This window comes from Dermacentor albipictus, chromosome 3, assembly GCF_038994185.2.
Source record: "Dermacentor albipictus isolate Rhodes 1998 colony chromosome 3, USDA_Dalb.pri_finalv2, whole genome shotgun sequence".
Lineage (NCBI taxonomy): Eukaryota > Metazoa > Arthropoda > Arachnida > Ixodida > Ixodidae > Dermacentor > Dermacentor albipictus.
The window spans coordinates 108,710,420-108,730,676 of NC_091823.1; the positions used below are offsets into that span (position 1 = coordinate 108,710,420).

At 46.7% G+C, this 20,257-nt stretch overlaps 1 protein-coding gene across 4 annotated transcripts in view; it reads right to left on the bottom strand.

The window, feature by feature from the left end:
- LOC135904899 (uncharacterized) overlaps positions 1-20,257 on the bottom strand; it is an 86,250-nt gene that overhangs the window by 9,583 nt on the left and 56,410 nt on the right. For 3 of the 4 annotated variants that reach the window (XM_070535923.1, XM_070535922.1, XM_065435896.1), the window contains 4 exons: positions 14,227-14,375; positions 4,958-5,025; positions 4,241-4,419; positions 1,032-1,209 (listed from right to left, as the gene is read on the bottom strand). In XM_070535923.1, the coding sequence (XP_070392024.1) occupies positions 1,032-1,209; positions 4,241-4,384 (322 nt within the window). In that variant the 5' untranslated portion in view covers positions 4,385-4,419; positions 4,958-5,025; positions 14,227-14,375. Of the gene's footprint in view, positions 1-1,031; positions 1,210-4,240; positions 4,420-4,941; positions 5,026-14,226; positions 14,376-20,257 lie in introns of those variants that run through there. The other variant, XM_065435898.1, reaches the window with a different exon arrangement.

Genomic DNA, 20,257 nt, shown 5'->3' on the forward strand with positions numbered 1-20,257 from the left:
TCTCCATCTCATTAAAGATATGCAGGGCCATATGCAAGGCAAATCTGCTTAACGACCTGTTTCCACACGCGAGAAGAATCGAGTTAAGTTAGGGGCTCAAGCAATCCTGTGAGTAGTGCTATGTTATCTGTTAGTAGAAGCAGAAAAGCTCACTATTACAGACAATGCCTCAGGTAGTACACAGCATACGAAGTTTGGCCGACTGCCTGCTCTCAAGACCAAAATTTCCGCATGCCGAATTGTGCCTGAGGTTTAGTGGATGCTGTACATTGGCCGGCACGCCCAAGCGTGACTGAAACGTCGTCGCTTGGCAAAATAGTGAACGAGTTGGAGTTTCTGCATCTCTGCAAACGCCTATGTCTCAATGCGCAGGCGTTATTCTTTAACAAATACATGTATTTAAGAAACAGCGTTTACGCCAGCCGAGCTCGAGCTATGACGACGAGAATGACACGGCCCGCGCTGATGATGATACGTACCCAGCTGGAAGATAAAATTCAAACCTTGCGAATGATGACGATATGCACAGATGAAGAAGATGAAATGTGTGTACTGTGTTCGCAGTATTAGGTGGTCACTGAAGTGACAAAATAAATTTAGAGCAGAATTACAACTATAGCTTAGCACCAGTGGTCACAAGCGCTGCCGCTATAGTAACTATGTTATTACCATGTTACACGTATTGTAGCCTAGGTAAAAAACTTGTTTCAGCGGTAACACAAGCTGTACTCTAAAAGCTTCTGAGGCAAAATTTTGTTTTGATTAATCAGAAATCTGTGTTTAGGGACGTTGTCATACTTAATAGAACGGCTTCGAGCACTGACGAGACGTTTTGGTTTCCGGAAAGTTAACTAAAATAAACTACTTCTTGCAACCTACAAGATAAAGATGGTGAGGCGGGAGACCTTCCCAACAGTTCGTATTATTAAAAAAACAAAGATGTCACTTCAGTGCAAGCGCTTGTCACAACAAAATGAAAACAGCGTACACCGAGTGAAGTGCATATGGCCACACAGTTTACCAAAGGATACTCAACGTGCAGGCTACCAGGTCGAAGGCGAAGATGACCACGCGAGCCTTGAACACGCCGTGGTTTCGGTACTGGTCGACCAGGCAGAACGTGAGCAGCGCGTTGACCAGCATGTAGCTCAGGCCTGACGCGAAGAGCACCGAGGCCCCAACCACGTGTGGAATAAAGATGGGATTCAGCTGCGCATGTGTTCACAGTTCCATCGTTAAATCCCCGCTGTATTCAAGCCTGGTTAACTAACAGTCTACTTTCGCTCGTTCTGCGAGGGCACGCGTTTCTGCCGAAATCATCCGGGCCATCGATCAGTTCCTTTTTCAGGACTTCCGCATGACCGCCACTGAAAATAGCCGGACCGGCAGCTCGACGATGGACTAGTGACCCGTCTTGCAACAGTTACGCTGCGGATATAGAGAGGTGGCGAGTTCATTCACCATGATGATCCGGCTTCGGTGCTAACACACACCGTCTCTGCATACGCTAATGCAGCCGATGCTATTGAGCTGCAGTGAGACCCAGGTTTAGTCATATAGCACTTTAGCGCCGGCCCGAAGATAAAAAAAAAACAAAGCGTGCATTCTGCACTCATTAATTCAGACCATAGCCTAGCCCTTATCTACCTACCTACCTTACCTTACCTAGCCAAGTGTCACTGACATAGAACTCATGAGATAATTTAATATCTTGAAGAAAAGCGGCACAGGCGCGCTGCATTGTCCTCTCATAGCAAAAATTACATTCCATAAAACCAAGCTAAACGTCCTTTCGAATAGTCGGAAGCTTAAGGGAACTGACTACAGCATTAGTGGGGACATTTTGTTCTCGACATGTTTACAAATTTGACGTAACTATACTGTTTAACATTTCTCGTTTAGTGTGCAGGACCTTGGCTGAGAAGACAATTGTGTAGAAAGCAGCGACGCTTATTGTCAATGTAACGAATATCCGAATGCTTCTTGAAAGCTAGTCGCTTCATTAAAAGGATCATACAACGAATTTCGGACATTGCTCTGCGGCCATCTGTTGAACTTCCCTGCAATGCACCGGCGTAAGTCCATGAACAGCATTTCTTAAAAACGGTATTTTAAATATCCGCTCGAATTTCAACAACTTTCATTCAACAACGTCGAAGGTCGTTAAATAATAGTAGGAAGTGTCTGTAACATTCGTATAACCGTGCTTGGGAACCATACGCTTCTGATAACCTGCGTACTTACGGTACTTGGCCCGTATTCGCAAAAACAACTTACGCTAAAATTCTTCGGGAGAGAAAATTTCAGCCAGTGCTTTTCCTGGAAATATTTTTAGTGAAGGCAGGCGGCCACCGCCAAAGAACACTTACGAACTAAATGAGTTGTGAATTCGGCCTCTTATTCGTAGCGTTCCTTCTGCTCCATAGGACTGTTTTCGTGCTGACCAACATTCCGCTATAACGCAGCAAGGACGTTACGACTAAGTGCCGTAAATGCGCGTGTTATTAAGACGGTGCGTCTCCTCAACGTTTCTAACTGAAGGCTGTCAAAATTTGGGTGGACTTCCAAAATATTATTTCTTTAAAGTTCTGCCCATTGAGTTAGGTTGGGACAGTGCAGTTGAGTTCAGCAGATATCCGACAGGGCAGCGTGCGAAATTCCTGGACGCAGATGCTCTTGAAGGCGTATATTTGTTGCAATGACAATACATTTAAGCAGCGTTTCTTGTTTCATTGCATAATTCCCCCGAGAACAGAGCCGTCAGCCGGCACATCTCCAGCCGTATAGTACATGTGGCTACACACACAATCCCATCTGCCATAATGCGCGTTGTCTCCAGTTGCAAGACCGCCGGCGGGGTAGGCGACTGCCATCCAGCTCTCCCACCTAAAGCCCCTTAAACTTCGTAAAGTAGTGACACTCTCCTCTTCCGCCTTCACTCCTCCTCGTTTCTCCTCTCTTTCACGCTTCCTCCTCGACCATGGCGCCGACTACACTGCTCGAGCGTAGCAACGGCCCCAACATGCGCTCCTCGCTACTCCGTAGACGCTTCTCGAGCAAAAATGGCGCTGATGCACGGCGCGAGGGCCCACGTGATGCTATTAGGCCAATAGCGACGCGGCGTCGGACTCGGCCAGAGCACGCGAGGAGGAGGCGGCATTCTTCAAAGCGTGGCACTACTTTACCAAGTTTAAGGGGTTTTACTCCCACCTATCCCAGCCCTCGCCAGCTGCGATGGTGTAGAGAGCTCCGGCGATGGAGAGGGCGCCGACTCCTACCCGAGTGCTCCCCCACCGCTTCTGAACCTTCACACGGCTCAAAGCTCAAGAGCTATGACAATTCAGGCACGGGGACGAACGCGCCCCATAATTCGATTCGAGTGCATGCGCCCTTTGCATTGGCGCCTTTTGTAGCGGCGACGAAAGTGCGACTATCACCGACCACCACGAAAAAACGGGCGAAAGTGCAAAGTAAAATGCAACAGCAGTCATGAATTTTCTGCTATTTTCCTACCTCTCTGCACACTTATGTTGAACTCGGCAATTGTTATTTTTCTCATTCCGTGCGAATTCAATCGCAGGGTTCACAACCCGCAACCTGTGTTCTGCAGTCGTTACACATTTGGCGACAGCTACGCGCAGCGCCCGTTTCGATCGTCTTGCGCAAGCATCACGAGCGTTTAATAATTTAGCGACGTCGGCCAGGCCGCGGCGCTCCTTTATAGATTATCAATTTCGTGGGCTCATTGCCATATCGTGAGAATCGGCCTAACTAATCCCGCTTATAAGAAAAACGGGCGGGAAAGATTTCCTAATGGTTTTGCCTTACATCAGCCGATCACAGACTACACTCGCATATTTCCTCATCTCATCACTTTATTCATGTTTCCCTTGCGGCTACGACTACGTTTCCTTTGTTTTCTTCTGTTTTCTTTTTCTTTGTTCTTGAAAGTGACCACTTAACAGATACATCCGGTGGCGTAATAAACGTATGCCGTCGTTTATCTGCCAAATCTATACGTCACTTGCAAAACTCCCTTTCTTCCTCTTATCTTCAAAAGGAATATGAGCTACTCACATTTAATTTCTAGAACCCCTCCTGATGTACAGTGATACAGGCCTCGCGTAACTAACATTTTCTGTTCCCATTCCGTCCAGGTACGGCAGGTGCTTCTTATGATTCTTTATTCTATGACTCACTCGCAGCACTTATGCAAAGTATAAGGAGCAATAGTTCCTACCCAAGTGCCATCCCTACGCAGATGGCCGGTAGGGTTCATAGCAACAAGGAGCAGACCGAAGAAGATGCCAATGCCAGCCAGGAAGTTGAAGTAGTTAAGCAGCAGGATGTACCCGGGCATGTTCTTCGCCTTGGAGATGTCCATGACGGTGACGTACCGCAGGGAAAACGTAACAATCGCTGCAGCAGAGCAAAAGGCGGCGCGTTGGACGAACATTTTCCATCTTTCATCTGGGACAGACTGCATCAACTACGAACGACACTACGTGCGTTCATTCTTGCTCACCTTGACGCTGTGAACCACGACGCTTTGTGGCTTACATCGGCAACTGGCATTTCTTACTCGCGGCAGCACCGACAGCATTTCGATTGGGCGAAAATAGTACTACGTCGCTACAGCTCTGTAGCCCCGCATTTGGCAGTATTTGGTCCAGCAGAATTTTGGCGCTAGTGTTTTGCGTTGAGTTCTTCGATCATGAAAGCCCTGTGAACTTCCCGAATTTTCAACGCAGGCGTATCATTTTTTTTCCACATTGTCTTACATCAGTGCATCGTGTCGAGGGCCCGCCTAGTCACTTTAACTTGTTAGTCCTTATAACCATTGTGCTATCTCCAGCGTTCTACCTTATAGCTTAAGTCTTGCGACACTGGTTGCAGACACTGCAGCATGCATACGCACATAACACTCACAGCACGGTTCACCTGTTTGAAAGCGTACCCGCAATTGCCCCTGTAGTCAGACCGAACCCGAACACTCCGCTCTGAGGAGGGTCACCTCCGGAGTCGCTGCACAGAAAGGGTTCACCGTTTTTTATGCACAGTGAAAGCTGTGCCATCTGCACAAACTTTACAATTGGTACACTTGAAATGCTTCAGCCGTGCAATGCGACAAGCCACAACGCTCCTCAATATACGCGAAAATTCAGACCTGTAGCCTAGCTAATGATACTATGTATGCGGTATCCTAAATGTGCCAATATACGACAGTATTTTTAGACGTATCTTTTCTCGCACTACTTGTTGCTGAAAAATCTCAGAAATAGCCAAAACGAAAAAACATATTTTAGCTGTCTATTGGACTAGTTGGTTCTCTTACATGGTAGAACGCAGAACACTGCGCTGCAAAGCATTGCTGTGAATAATGACGTGATGAAGGGTCTCGGTTCATCATGTCTTTGCCTTTAGCCGTGCTGCGCAGTGCAGCGTTCCACCACTTACAAGACGCCAGTTATTATAAACAAATATGTTTATGCACTGCATGTCATGGAATAAATAAGAAAACAAGCACCGCACAGAAGTATAATTCCAGTTAGCTGCTGTCCAGGGTCGGAATAACGTAACGGCTTTATTCATATGCCTTGTCAGTTTACGTGCTTTACCCACTCTAACACCAGAATTGGCGAGCCCAGAAGGGTTGAATAAAGACTATAGGCTTATTGCGATGGAGCTGGGCCGTTTAGCTTGTTTAGGGGAGGTCGTTGAGGGGAACTGAATAAACTATGTCACTGAACCTTCACCACTGTCACATGACTATAGTCTCTGTATGAATGAGGCCACTCTCCCTGGCGAACGCCAAGCAGGAGTCGAGCACGGGTCATCGGTTCCGAGCCGCTGTTGTGATAGAGCTTTCGTAGTCCATGATCGTGGCTACGTCGACACGTTTGGCTAGTACCGCTGCGTGTGCCGGACAATGCTAAATTAGGTGTCGGGCCGTCAGGCGGCATCGCAGCATTCGGCAGTCGAGACACTCGTGAGTATTTGGCTCGTCGTTAGTTGGCTGCTCTGCGTCATCTGTTGTCGCGGGGGCCTGCGAGTCCGTTTTCGTTGTCATTTGTAGCTGTTGTTTGTTTTCTTACTGGTGTAGCAGCTACGTGGTTCGATCTCGTCCGGCGTCGAGGCAAAGCCCGAGTGGAGACGTTGGAGCAAGACCTGACCATCTCTTTAAACCCCTGTGGTAACGAGTGTTCATTGGGTGGTATGCTCGCTTTTATCGCTGACTCGCGTTGCTTGCCTGTGTCGCTTATGGCGTTGCATGGATCGCACAGTGATGATAAAAGAGGAATGGAGTCGAGTGAAACGAATTGTCGAGTTATACTGGCCCAGGTTACATTTCGTCGACAAAACAGAACCCATCTTGTCGTAAAGCAGTTTTGTAACAATCACGCGCCAGCAGGTCCACCTTAGGAGAATAAGTCGGAATAAAAAGAAAGTTTGTTGTGTACCGGTGAGTGGAAAAACACCGAAAACTTCGTAGCACTCTGTGCATGATTTATGAAGGGATTACTGAATGAATTCTGGGGTTTTACGTGCCCAAATCACGACTTGCTCATGAAGCACGCCGAAGTGGGGTACTCCGGAATAATTTCCACCCCAGCGAATGCATAACGTGCCCCCAATGCACGGGACAAGAGCGCTTTTGCATTTCGTCCCCCACCTAAATGCAGCTCCCGCGGCCGGTATTTGATCCCACGACCTCGTGTTTAGCAGCACAACACCATCATCGCTAAGCCGCCGCGGCAGGTGCATGATTTGTGTGTGAACCATAATGGCAAGTGATGCAGCTTATTATAACCAGTGACGTCGCTGCATATTTATTTATAAGAAAATACTTTATAATTATAAAGAACTAGCCAAAGCAATGCTGTAGTCTACATGTTTTTAATACATCTGAGGACACTTATAGGGCTTGTTCTTTAATATTGGTTATTGTTCGCGCAGTGGATGTTCGAAAAAGATATCGCTGAAAAATTGCCGTCCGAGCGCCCTCAGACGCTTTCTTTAAAGTGATAATGCAGTCATGGGAGCTTCTGAACTGACAGCATTTCCAAGCCCACTACATGTGAAGCAGTTCATCTACACTCCTTTAAAGAGATGAACCAGTGTTCCTAGTTAACGCTTGGAGAAGACGTTTATGGATAGAATCTTTAGCTCATTGTGACGCTTGCTTTAGTGCTTCTCATCATGCTAAACTTGCTTCTCGATAAGAAAAGAGCATTACCTATCAAGAAAGAAGTCAGGCAAGTCGAAACAATCTCTCCAATTCCTGCTATAGAAAAAGTGTTCAATCTATTACACTTGGTAGGTTTAGGAGCGGGGGTCAATGGCGAATATCTCAGCAACCTCCGGCTTGCTGACAATGTCATGTTCAGCCCCACTGGGGCCCAATTGCAACAAATGATGGATGACCTTAAACGAGAAAGTGTAAGAGTAGAGTTTTAGATTAATATGCAGAAGACAAAGGTAATGTTCAATTACCTGGCAAGGCAATCAGAGTTCATGATCACCATTCAACCTCTAAAATCTGTGCAGGAGTACGTTTATCTAGTTCAGTTACTCACAGGAGACCCTGATCATGACAAGGAACTTTACAGAAAAATAAAGATGGCAACAAATCCTGACGTAGGAGCTGACCACTGTCGAAGAAAAGAAAAGTGTACAATCATTGCATTCTACCGGTGCTAACATGTGTGGCAGTAACTTGGGAGTTAACAAAGGTGCTCGAGAACAAGTTTAGGACCACACAAAGAGTGATGGAACAAGAAATGTCTTTAAATACCGAAAGAGAACGGTGTGAATCAGAGAGCAAATGGTAATAGTCGATATTGTGGTTAACAACACGATAAAAGAATGGACCTGAGCAGGCCATATAATGTGCATGGCGGATAAACTATGTAATGTTAGATTACAAAATGGGTTCCAAGGGAAGTAAAGGGCAGTCTAGGACGGCAGGAAACGAGATTAGGAAATTTGCAGGCGCAAGGTGGAATCCGCAAGGCAGGGGCAATTGGAGATCGCTGGGGGCGGCCTTCATCCTGCAGTGTACATAAATATAGGTTGTTGATGATGATGATAATGGTGATGATAAATGAAGATTGCAAGAATTCAATAGGGCTGAATATTTGGCACACAGTTTTTCTAAACGGCTTAAGACATGACGGCCGCTTTCGCGAAGCCACAGCATTCAAACCAGATGCCCATTCCTATCGCGCTCAGCGCCATTCGATTCTCCGATAAGAGCGGACCCCATAGACGCCCATCGCAACCAGCGTGCATACATTAAGTGAATTCCGGCATCCCGCTTCCTCTGAATCAAGAATTGCGCAGCCACGCGCAAGGCGACGGCGGTGGGATCATGCATATACGTGCCCCCGGCTGGGTTCTTCGGGAAAGTGTAACATCAAAATTCCGTCTCAGCGGTGAAGCGCGGCTCGAATAAAGAATGACGACGCTTGCAACTGGAGGACGGGTGCCTCGTACGGAGCACGTGCGTTTGCCGCGGCTGCACCGTGCTGTCTCGAACGCGTGACGCAATTAATGGAACCCCCGGCCTTGGAGAAAGCCCCCCCGTCCCTGCTCACCCGGGGCGTGTTCTTCCTCCTCCTGCACGGGGCGTGCACGCATGCCTTTTGCTGATGCAACGCTGGCCTTGCAAGGATGAGCTTTTGCGAGCTCCGGCATCCGTGGCTATAATGCCCTGTTGTCTGCCCAACCCCCTTCCCGAGCTCTCTTACATAAATACGTGCAGTTCAATGGAACCTGTGTGGCTCCGCGCTTGCAGATCAGGGGCCCTGATTCCCTTTTCGTTCTTGTGTGTTAATTAGCATTGGCTAACCGTTTTCACTAATGAGTTATGCATCACAATGAGGCGACTCCTGTTATTAGGAGCCCTTTCAGCGTACACAGGTGTGCTTTGTGATAGAGGCCTAGGGGTCGTTTAACAAGACTGGCGGCAAGTGGTAACGCTAAGTAAACGACTGTAGCAGCTACAGGATGGGCATTAATTGAATTCTAAATGCGGCTTTACCTCTGACACTAAAGCTATTTTAATCAATGCGTTTTATAAGACTAATGTGGAGTATTCAACACAAGTCACTAGGTACGATTTAGGTTCCAATCGAAGCCGTTTTCAGCAATGAAGTTCGGGAAAAGGGAGGCGAGTAAGGATGGTGACCTCTTGTTTAAACGACATATACAACTGCAACATCTTCATTTACTTTTATGTATGAATGTTAAGATGGTGCTGCCGTTTTTCTCTTGAGCAGGCGAGATATATTGTCGCATATGTTTCAGTGTCCGCAAAACGTGTAAATGACAGCAGCAGGAGATCACTGCGACCTACAAAGAGGATTAATTCCATATTCAAAGCCACAATATTCCCGCATGTATTCGTGCCCAAAGTCCCAATCACTAGTCGTACGACAGACTTTACTGAGCCTAATTGAAATAACTATGTAACACTTATGTGAGAGCAAGGGCGGAAACAGTGACGTTAATAACCTTCCTTCATTCTGCAACTTCCCAAAATGACCTTGAAATCCCCAAGAATGACCTTGAAATCATATAGACCGTTTAGACACCGTTGTTTCATCACGTGCAGTGCTGTAAAACTGTGCATGTTTCTGTTGCCACGGGGCGCAGTTAACTTCTCTCTCCCAGTGCCTCATTGGAGCATTCGGCATTCCGTCGTTAGATGTCTATCGTGGTTCCACAGACTAAAGTCACCAGCAAACTGCAACTTTTCCTGCCCATGAATAAATGTCTGAACTCTTCACTCCGGTTGGCTAATCCCAGCTCTCGTAGAAATTAACCCATATTCAATCTGTTTGTGTGCTACAATGGTTGAAATAGACTCCACATGAATTACTTTCTCTGCCGATGCTATTGTTTTTACCCATAATATCCAAACCTACTGTCAACAACAAAAGCTGACTGCAGAATCAGAAAAAAGGCACATAAGATTGTGCGACTCAAGATAGCTGTGCAGATCGCGTAACTGCCCAATTGTGGCAACACAAATTAATAGTTTAATGAATTGTGACAACATAAATGAATGAATTGGAAGTTCGCGAGATCCTCCTATACACCGGCATGTTAATTTAAGGGAAGCGAATTTACGTCACTGCACCATTTTAGCTGGGCAGGTAAAACGTCAGGCCACCTTTTATTTTTCCTGCTGCCAGCAATATGCCCGGTTACGACATGGTCGTTAAAATTACATTGTTCAGGGCACATTCGAAGGCTGTCGTTACCTTGGTGTTGCATCCAAATTATTCCCTTCCAGTGCAACCACCACAGCCAACTGCAGCTGTAACATGAATCGAAGTAGCGCAACATTGGCCGCATGTAGCTGAGATTTTTTTTATTGCTTTATTGGCTTCGTAATCACTTACATCACCGCCATTCAGCGTACTGCCCATGCGCATGATTTCGTTGTCGGCGCTCTACCACTACTTTCACGAAGCGCCCGATTCACGGTTGCGTCACGCTGAATCCCAGAGAGGCAACGACAGCTGCTATAGATGGTGGTCTTCCAGGAAAAGCCATAAAATGGCTGGCCTTTGTATAGGAACGTCATTATTTCGTAGATACAGAGGTTCGTAAATCTCTGCCGGAACTTTCTGTGATGGACAATATAATATACTTCGACGAGAGAATTTGCTGAAACGTCTATACCGCGGCGAAAAATTACACGAGCATTAGTGCTCATTGTACAGATAAGACGCACCTTGCTCACTTGATTTATTTTTCCTCAAAGCAAACTACTTCGCACAATGAGGGTATGACATGTTAAGGAACGTTCAAATGCTTGCGATCCGATAGCTTTAAATTAAGGCCCATATTCCCAAATCATTTCCCAGCTTGCAGCGGCTCACAATAACGGCATTTGGTTAATCGTCATGTTCAACATGTAAGCAGCGATTATTACCGAGATGCTTGCGAAAGAAAGCATCGTAGGTTGGGTCGCTGTTCTTTTGTGACTGCGCATAGGGTGGCCAGATGTCATTGGGCTGTTTTTGATAAATATTTAGGCCATGTATTATACCGATAAAACAGTCCGAAAGGCATATTTTTGTTTGGTGATGCGGTCACAAGTGGGCAGAAAATTTAGCTGAATTTTCTTTTCTACTAAGTGGCACCAGCATAATGAAGTGAATGCACTTGTGCTACACATGGAATCTCCATGTGTTCAACTAGCCTATTTCTTGCCAGGTGGTAAGAGTTCGAACCGTGCTCTGACATTGAATCGTGCTGCTCATAGCACGCTTGGCAGGACGACGCCTTCTAGGCAACCGCCGAACTCACATGTCACGTGGCATTATCTTGGAAAGTGGGCAGCACGTATATTGACGCGTGACGGGGGAAACGCCCAGCCCAACCATCTTTCTCACTTTACGTTTTTTTCTTTTCTCCAAATTACTAGTTATGATAGTAAGCGGAACTGTCGGACATTCTAGGCAGCAAAGTCTAAGCTGACGTGAAAGCCTAGAGTTGCCTAAAAGTCGTTGAGCTTCGATGCAACAGCGACATTTATGCGTTCATTTGCGTCTAAAATAGACAGCATGCCCACTATTGAAACCTTACTCCAGATTTTATTTGGATTAAGGATTACCACAGTATGACATCTTACTGAAATCGTGCTGACATGGAAACGCTCAGAAACTCGCACTGAAGAAACACTAATGCCTCTCTTTATTTGAATTACGACTATTATGGTTACATAAAGGTTACAATGACATTTGTAAACAGCGCCTATTGCGAAAACGCCTGCTCTTTGCGGTTCGAATGAAATTTTAACACTGGAATCTTGAAGACCGACTGCTCCCATTAACATTGCGATATATATATAACTTCATTTTTAGCAGCGGCCAATAGGTGGTGTTCAACAACCCATGCAATGGCTCCCTCGCCATTAACAACGGAAGCCACTCTCGGAGCCTCATATTTTCTTGCACTGCAAGCGCCGGAAGGAATTGTGAGAGCCGGAATATGTCACCGCCCCATGTCTGGTCCTCATGAATGGCGACAGTTTATCCACGGGGTGTTGTTACTGCAACAACTTAAATGTGGGTACCACAATGAATTAGGCGGATGACCCATTTTCATGCATTGAGGTGCCGCTATCACGGAGCATCTGGCGCTTACGTGGCTCATACCACTTTCACCGGTCTGTTCCCTGCCGCAGTTCTGGTTTACCTCCAGCAGCCGTGGCAGAGGCTTTGTAGGACAGCCTCGAAAATGCGGTACGAGAGAACGTGCCAGGAAACCTCTGTAGGGCTCCTTTTGAGATGAGAAGCCCGGTGATCAGCCAAGAACCACACTGCCGCACATATCTACCGATTAAATAAATAGGTCAGTTCCCACCGGTACCTAGCTTCGAAAGCTGTACCTCCAACCAACAAGGCGCATGCTCTAGCCGTACCGTCGCTGCGAGGCTTATGGTGTAGTGCTACAGTGGTGTCCGTGTCCATAGTTGTGACGGCATATACAGTGGACTCTCGTTAAACGGAACCTCAAGGGACCGGGAAAACATGTTCCGTTTATCAGGAGTTTCGTTTAGAGAGAGAATGTTCAAGATTTCGCAATCCGTTCAAGATTTCGCAATCCGTTCCGGACTGCTTGGTCCCGACGAGGCAGGCGTGCGCGCAATTGGCAGTCTCCGCTGAAGCGGATCTCAGATGCAAAATCTAGGTATTAAAGAGGACGGTACGCTATGGGCACAAACTTTATTGCACAAAAGCGGTAAGCAATGAACTTTTTTTCAGAGCACTACTAAAATTTAAAAAAAAAATCTCAGTAGTCCACTTATTCCGCGGAGATCAGTGGGAACTGCGATTTATTGGCTTGTTAAAAAGGACTTTATGTTTGCTTGTTTGAGCTCTCGCAACCGTTTTCTTTGAATGGCACCACTCATACTAGACAGGCTGCTCAAAAACAGTTCAGAACCTTCTTCTCGTTGGAAGAAACTCTTCAGCATTTGGACTGCCGGTTCCGCCTGCGCAGGTGTCACCACAGGATCAGAGTCGGCAGTCTCGTGTTCGACTTCTTCATAGTCGTCTTCGCTTTCATCGGGGGGGACAGACATCAGCTACAATGCTGATGTCTGCTACAACACTTGGCGACGAAATGTCGCAGACGACGCTAAACAGAGGATGTAAGGCTGAAGCCTAACAACAGCAAGCGCACCGTGACAGAGAGCAAGCGATGCGGTTACAGTGTGCGAGAAAGAAGGGGAGACAGTGATGCGTACCACGATGGGGCTCTGCGTGAACGTCAAGTTGTGGTTTCGAGTCTATTTTCGGTTCCGTTTATGCGGTGGTCTGAAAATTCGAGTTCCGATTAACGGGATTTTTTTTACATTGCCTTAATACAAAACCAACCAACTGCGAGGCGTTTGTTCCGTTTAAGCGTTGATTCCGTTTAACCGATTTCCGTTTATCGAGATTCTACTGTACGTGTAGAATGTGCCAAGGTGTAAAACAAAGGTTGTCAGAGATGGCTCGTCAAATCAAAAGTACCTGCCGCAGTAGCCCAGTGGCTATGACATTGAGATGGCGAGGTCGCAGGTTCAATTCTAACTGCGGCGGCCGCATTCCGATGGAGTGGAATGCAAAAACGCTCATGTACTGGTGCGATGAGTGCATTTTAAGGAACCACAGGTGGTCAAAATTAATCTGGAGCCTCTCCTACCCCTTCCCACACGCATATTATGGCGCGCTTTATAATCAGATCGTGGATTCGGCACGTAAACTAGTTCACAGAATTTATCAAAAGTATCCTGATACCAAAGCGTCCAATGGCTCACTGAGCAGTAAAGGCGGTGTCTGTAGTAGTGAAACGGCACCTAAATTCCCATTGGCTGCGACACCAAATCGCGAGCGTGCCTCGACGGAGTTCGCATTGGCTGCGACGCCACTGCACGGGCATGCCTCGGCGGAGCAGAGGGGGCGAAACGAAACACCTGCTGCCGCGACAGCTCGCCAGGTGTTACGTGAGGGGAGAGGGTATCGCCGCGTCGGTGGCATGCGGCGTTGGCACCGCAGGCTGCTGCTCCTCGATGGCTTGCTCAGCACGTACCGCTATGATGCATTACTCGAGGCGCACAACTCGAAGGACCGCTCAGCGGCATTCAATTGGACATCAATGCTTTCGCATTCAAAATTCATAAGAAGTGCTTAGGTGCCCTCCGGGATTTTTTTTTTTGCGTACCTTATATACGGCAGGAAGAAAGTGACGTCCGCGTTGCCTACGGCCCACACGTGGGAGATGGCAATACTGGAGACAACGGGAACGATGACGAAGTACACTATGACGCCGACCCTGACGTACTTTTTCGCTATCCTCAAGGACTGCGACCCCTGCGAAAAAAAGATGCGAGAGATAAAACATGGTAAAGGAAAGGTATCTTGACACGCAATTTCCGATCTGGATCGAAACTTCTACGCGCTTCGTCAAGCAGGAAAATTTCGCGCATGCACCTCGCGCTCACAAAAGAACGGGTGGTGCGTTTGCGAAATAGGCTTCATCGTCCAGTTGTATGCAAATGTATCGCGTAAAACAAAACAAAAAATAGAAAAATAAGAAGTGCGTGTCCGCTCGAGCGGTGGCGCATCCGAGACACTCATTCTCGCGAGTTTGGCGACCCAAGTTTCCTTTTTTTTAATTGGTTTCCTATTGACGCAACGATGCTATAGCGTGTGCCCGGAAAGGTCACATGCTAATCAGGCGCCGCCATTAGTAATTCATAACGCGTGCATCGAGACGTCGCCTATTGATTTATTCTGTTCGGAAGGATCGCCAGAGATAAGAAGTGAAAAACACCGCGATATAGATAAGCATCACCATCCTTCGCCTTGCCATGGGGTAAGTGATTTTTTTTTCATTTGGTTTGAGTTCCAAGCTATCGCAAGAATGCGCCACTGGTTCTTGGTTGTACCAGCTTTCGAATTCCACATGCTTGCTTTTGCAGGGAACTTGGCCAAGTGAACACGACTGCTCTTTTTGGCTCATTGGCTGTATTGTACACGTGCGATTTATGGCTAGCGTGTCTGACGATGTTCTGTTCCTAGTTTCAGCTCACTATCCCTCCGAATACGACCATACAACAACATGGTGCCTACGGTGTGTCTAAAGAACCTGCAGGTGAATTGTAGCCCGTGCAAGATCGTACAACTTTCACACGACACCAACGTTAACCGATAAGTCAATACTATTACCAGTAGAAAAAAACGAATCATGTAATAATGATTGTTTTCTTTCTATTATAATCATTTCTTACCATCCCTCGTGCTGAGTGGCTGTTCTAGATGGTATAATGAGCACACGCGTTTTCGCGCGAGCAATATAATGACTCGGGGCAAGCAAGACTTTATATGAAGGACCGTACTGACAAAAACCTCTTACGCTAGAATTGTTCGCATGAGAAAATTCCAACCAACCCTTCTTTTGGACATACTATTAGTGTAGGCGGACGGCCAATGGCAAATAACACTTACGAACGAAACAAAAATCACCGATGAATACAATACTCCTTAATGCGAAATATGAGCGCAGCTCTATACGTGTTTTGATTTCGCTATATATTGGCTGGCGCGGACAATCTGTCTCATGCGGCACGTTGCAAATGGAGCGAAGTGTGGCGCGACTGCCTCACTAATTGGGATATCGCTAGAGAAAGCGCGTGGGTGACGCCCGGGTGTGATTCACGGCAGCCGCCACAGACAACTGCCGCTCATGCAGCGCTTTGTTTCCGTGCAGACGACGTGTGAGTCTCTGGCGCCATCTCGTAGCCATCGTCGCCGCTATGCCCCTCGTGCGCAGCACTACGCTTTCGCCATACGTTCCTCCTCCGCTTTTCTCCTCGCGCTCTTTTCGCCCTCGCCGCTTTTTTCATCCCCCGCGGCGCTCTGCGTTTGCTCGTATCTTTCGCTGTGCTGGTTAGCTCGGTTACGAGGCAGGACGCCTACGCCGACGCTCGCCGCAGGAACGGGCGCCTAAGAGATACGCTCTATAGCTTTGTGAATGCGGCCCCAGAAGCGTAGTTACGATGTACAATCCAGGGTCGGGATAATGTAACGATTTTACACAAATTCTATTTCCAACACGTTGTCGCCTGGAACATGGTGACTGTGAATTACTGTCGATAACAACGGAATAAAATCGGAGTGAAAGAAATCGATGCATTATGTTGGCCCAGCTCAGGGCCCGTATTATGTAATAATTCTTTTCCCCTTCGGTTCTTATTGCCGTTCGTCATGGTTCGCACGAAACCACACCCTCGCTGTCATTCAGATCGGACACTCAGTGGGACGGATGATAAGATAGTAATAGGATCGGATGAAAAAGCTTTTGCAGGCGCACTTAACGCAACTTACGTGTGGAAATGCGTAAGCATTATACCGTTTGTAGACCTCGCAAGGCCATGAACGCGCTCATGAACGCACGCACTAGGCATACCTTTAGTCAGTAGATTTGTGGAGTCACCGTGGCGTCGGCTAAGTGTGCTCGTCTTGCATCGCGGATAACCTGGGATCTTTCCCACTCAGACCGAAATGTACCACGTTTTCTTTTCAAAGACATTAATTAATTTGCTTAGAGAAACCTCCCTGACAAATTTGTTGTCAATCAGAGCATTCCCTTGGTGTGTTTTTACTCTTTGCGCCTTGGGCCATTTTTGGTACCATTTCTCGGTTACGCCGATGGCGACAGATCCTCGCGTACTGGGGCATATAATGCTTTCGCATTTATTATCATCATCATCATCAGCAGCAGCAGCAGCAGCAGCAGCAGCAGTAGCCGCAGCAGCCGCAGAAGCCTGGTCACGCCTACTGCAGGGCAAAGGCCTCTCCCATACTGCTCCAACTACACCGGTCGTGTACTAATTATGGCCATGTTGTCCCTGCAAACTTCTTAATCTCATCCGCCCACTTAAGTTTCGGCCGCCCCCTGCTACGCTTCCCTTTCCTTGGAATCCAGTCCGTACCCCTTAATGACCATCGGTTATCTTCCCTCCTCATTACATGTCCTGCCCGTGCCCATTTCTTTTTATTGATTTCAACTAAGATGTCTTTAACTCGCGTTTGTTCCCTCACCCAATCTGCTCTTATCCCTTAACGTTACACCCATCATTCTTCTTTCCGTAGCTCGTTGCGTCGTCCTCAATTTGAGTAGAACCCTTTTCGCAAGCCTCCAGGTTTCCGCGCCATACGTGAGTACTGGTAAGACACAGCTGTTATACACTTTTCTCTTGAGGGATAGTGGCAACGTGCTGTTTATAATTTTAGAATGCCTGCCAAATGCACCCCAGCCTATTCTCATCCTTATGATTCCTTAAATATTACAGCCCCAGGAATCACTCCAAGATGGAAGGTAACGCACCTAGAAAATATAGAAGGCGCTTGTTCGTGCCGCGCGTTCAATTTTTATCGGGGCTCGTATTCATAAAAGAAGCTTTTTATGCAAAAATATTTCGTAGGAAAAGGCGTCAGTCAATTACGATGCAGGACATGTTAGCATACACGAAAACAAAGAGCACGTAGGGACGAAAAACTCTGGGAAATAGGCGTCTTGATTCCTGCAGAGGCATCGCTAGCGATGAAGGGCCTGGAATCCCAGGTCACAACCTCGTGTTAGCACAGCCGCCGACACGTATACGCAAGAGCTGCAGACCGAGAAAGACGAAGCAAATTTAGCAACCACATGCCAAGGACGAAGTTTCTCAACCAAGTATTATACGAGGTTAATAAAGGAACATTTGTTGGCTAAGCTATAGCCTAAGATTGATCGGCTTGGAACGGCCCTTGAGTTTTCCTTGCTTTTTTCTTTCGTGTGGTTGCCTTCTCCAAGATTATTCTTCATTACGATGATTCTTCACATCGCAATGATCTGCGTTATTATCCTATCAATTTCAGCCACTCAATTACTTTGAGAACAAACAAAGGAGACATATTACGATCATGACGAAATTGCGAAGAACAGAAGGGCCAAGAAAAAATACCAAGCGAATGCGTACTCCGAGCTAATTTTATTGAAGAAGATGCTCACATTTGTATATGGTATTCCAGCTAACATGAAGCAAGGTTTTAAAACAAATGTCAAATGCTCTTCAGAAGGAACTAAAAAGTCCTTTGTTAGCAACCACAGAAAGAAGCCTACTGCATTTTCTGTCTTCTCCATAACTTAAACAAATAGTACTATCTTATAAGTCAACTTGAAATTAATATCTCTAAATTGGCAATATAAATACTACAGTTTCAGAGGAATTCGAAGACGTCACACAATTACTTATGGCTCGGTGTGCCCCTAGTGTGACTTCATTACGCGTTTAGAAAAAAAAAGTTTCGGGAAATTGCAAAACTAAAGACCTGACCCCACGCATACGTGTCACATCAGTACATTAAAACATATCCAACGATCTAATCCTGTCAGAAAAATGTCCAGACTTGCCCACAAATGCAGTTACAACTAACTACAATTAAAGGCGGAAATCTGCACAATTTATAAGAGAGCGAAGGATAAAAGAAATGAGAAGGCAGAGATGGTAACCAGAAAAGCATCTGGTTGGCTACCCTAAGCTGGGGGAATGGTTGAGGACAATGTTTAAAATGAGAGTGAGAGCGAGAGAGAGATATGACGCGGTGAATGGGATATGTGCATGGACGGCACTATGCAGTCACATGCGTGGCGCCGTAGACTATATATATATATATATATATATATATATATATATATATATATATATATATATATATATATATATATATATATATATATATATATATATATATATACCGCGCAAACAACCTCATCCTCGGCTTCCAGCGTTACTAGCGCGCGGCATTACCCCTCCCTCTCCCCCCGCCCCAAGAAAAAGTATAGAGACTTCGTCTCAGTGCAACTACACGAAACTTAAGCCAAAAAAAAAAGTTGGGGGCATGTTAAATACCACAGGGATAAAATTTTAACAAATGACAAAGACAACGGGCATGAGAACAGCGACCGCACAACAGAGTTTGTAGATGGGAGTCAGCGCGAGTGCTAGGGCTTTATCCATGGGGGCGTGAACAATGTCAGACAAACGTGGTCTACGAAAGTGGTGCCATGTTTCGTCTAGGACAACATCGTAGTTGACAGGACTTAGGCGAAACTATGTAAGGTCCAGAGTAACATCACAGTAATTTTTCTGAGCGGCCTCGCTGGCGTATAGGGGTCCAAACCCATACGAGATCTCCAGGGTTTTATTTTACGTCTCGGTGGCGTATGTTTTATCGACGAGCTTCTTGACTTGTCGAGATAGAATTTCTTGCCGTTCAAGGTGCCATGCTTCTTCGGCACGCTGAACAAAAGCGTCTGTACCTGGTGTGGTCGAATCAGAGGTGCTGGTAGGAGCATCACGTCGAGCATAGTGGTGACGTCACTCCCATAGAGCAGACAAAAAGGAGGAAACCCGGTGGTTTCTTGAAAGGCAGTGTTATACGCAAATGTCACGGAAGCAGTTCGTCCCAATTTTTATGATCCGTGGCGTTATACATGGAAAGCATATCTGCAATTGTTTTGTTGAGACGCTCAGTTAACCCGTTGGCCTGCGGGTGATACGCAGTCGCCGTAGGGTGCGTTGTTCCACTAAGCTGCAGAATATTTTGGACCAACTGGGTGGTGAAGGCCTTACCACGCTCTGTGATGACGACAGCGGGGAGCACCATGTCGAAGGAAGATAGTCTTGACAAAGATGTTGGCTACATTTGAAGCAGTGGCTAGCTGAATGGCTTGGGTTTCGCAGTATCGAGTGAGGTAATCGCTGGCGACAGCGATCTAGAGGTTATCAGCAGAAAACTTGGGAAACGGGCCGAGTAAATCAATCCCGACTCATTCAAAACGTCAGCAAGGAGGTCGTACAGGCTGATGCAGATCGGCTGGTTTCATTGGTGGAACTGTGCAACGTTGGCAATCTCGACAACTTCTGGCGTACTGCTTCACGGTGTTTGAGTTTTCACCAGTAGTACTTCTGCTTGGTCCTTGCCACAATACGCGTGAAACCAAGATGCGGTTCGTCATGGCATGCACGTAAAATGCCGTCACGGAGGGAAGCGGGAACAACGAGTAGGAAAACGGTTTCCGTATGATTAAAGTTCCGCCTGTTCAGGATGTCGCTGCGCAGGCAGAAAGATGACAAGTGACGCGCAAACTGCCGCGGCGGTTGTTGGCGGCGTCCTTCAAGGTATTCAATCAAGGGTGGCAGCTC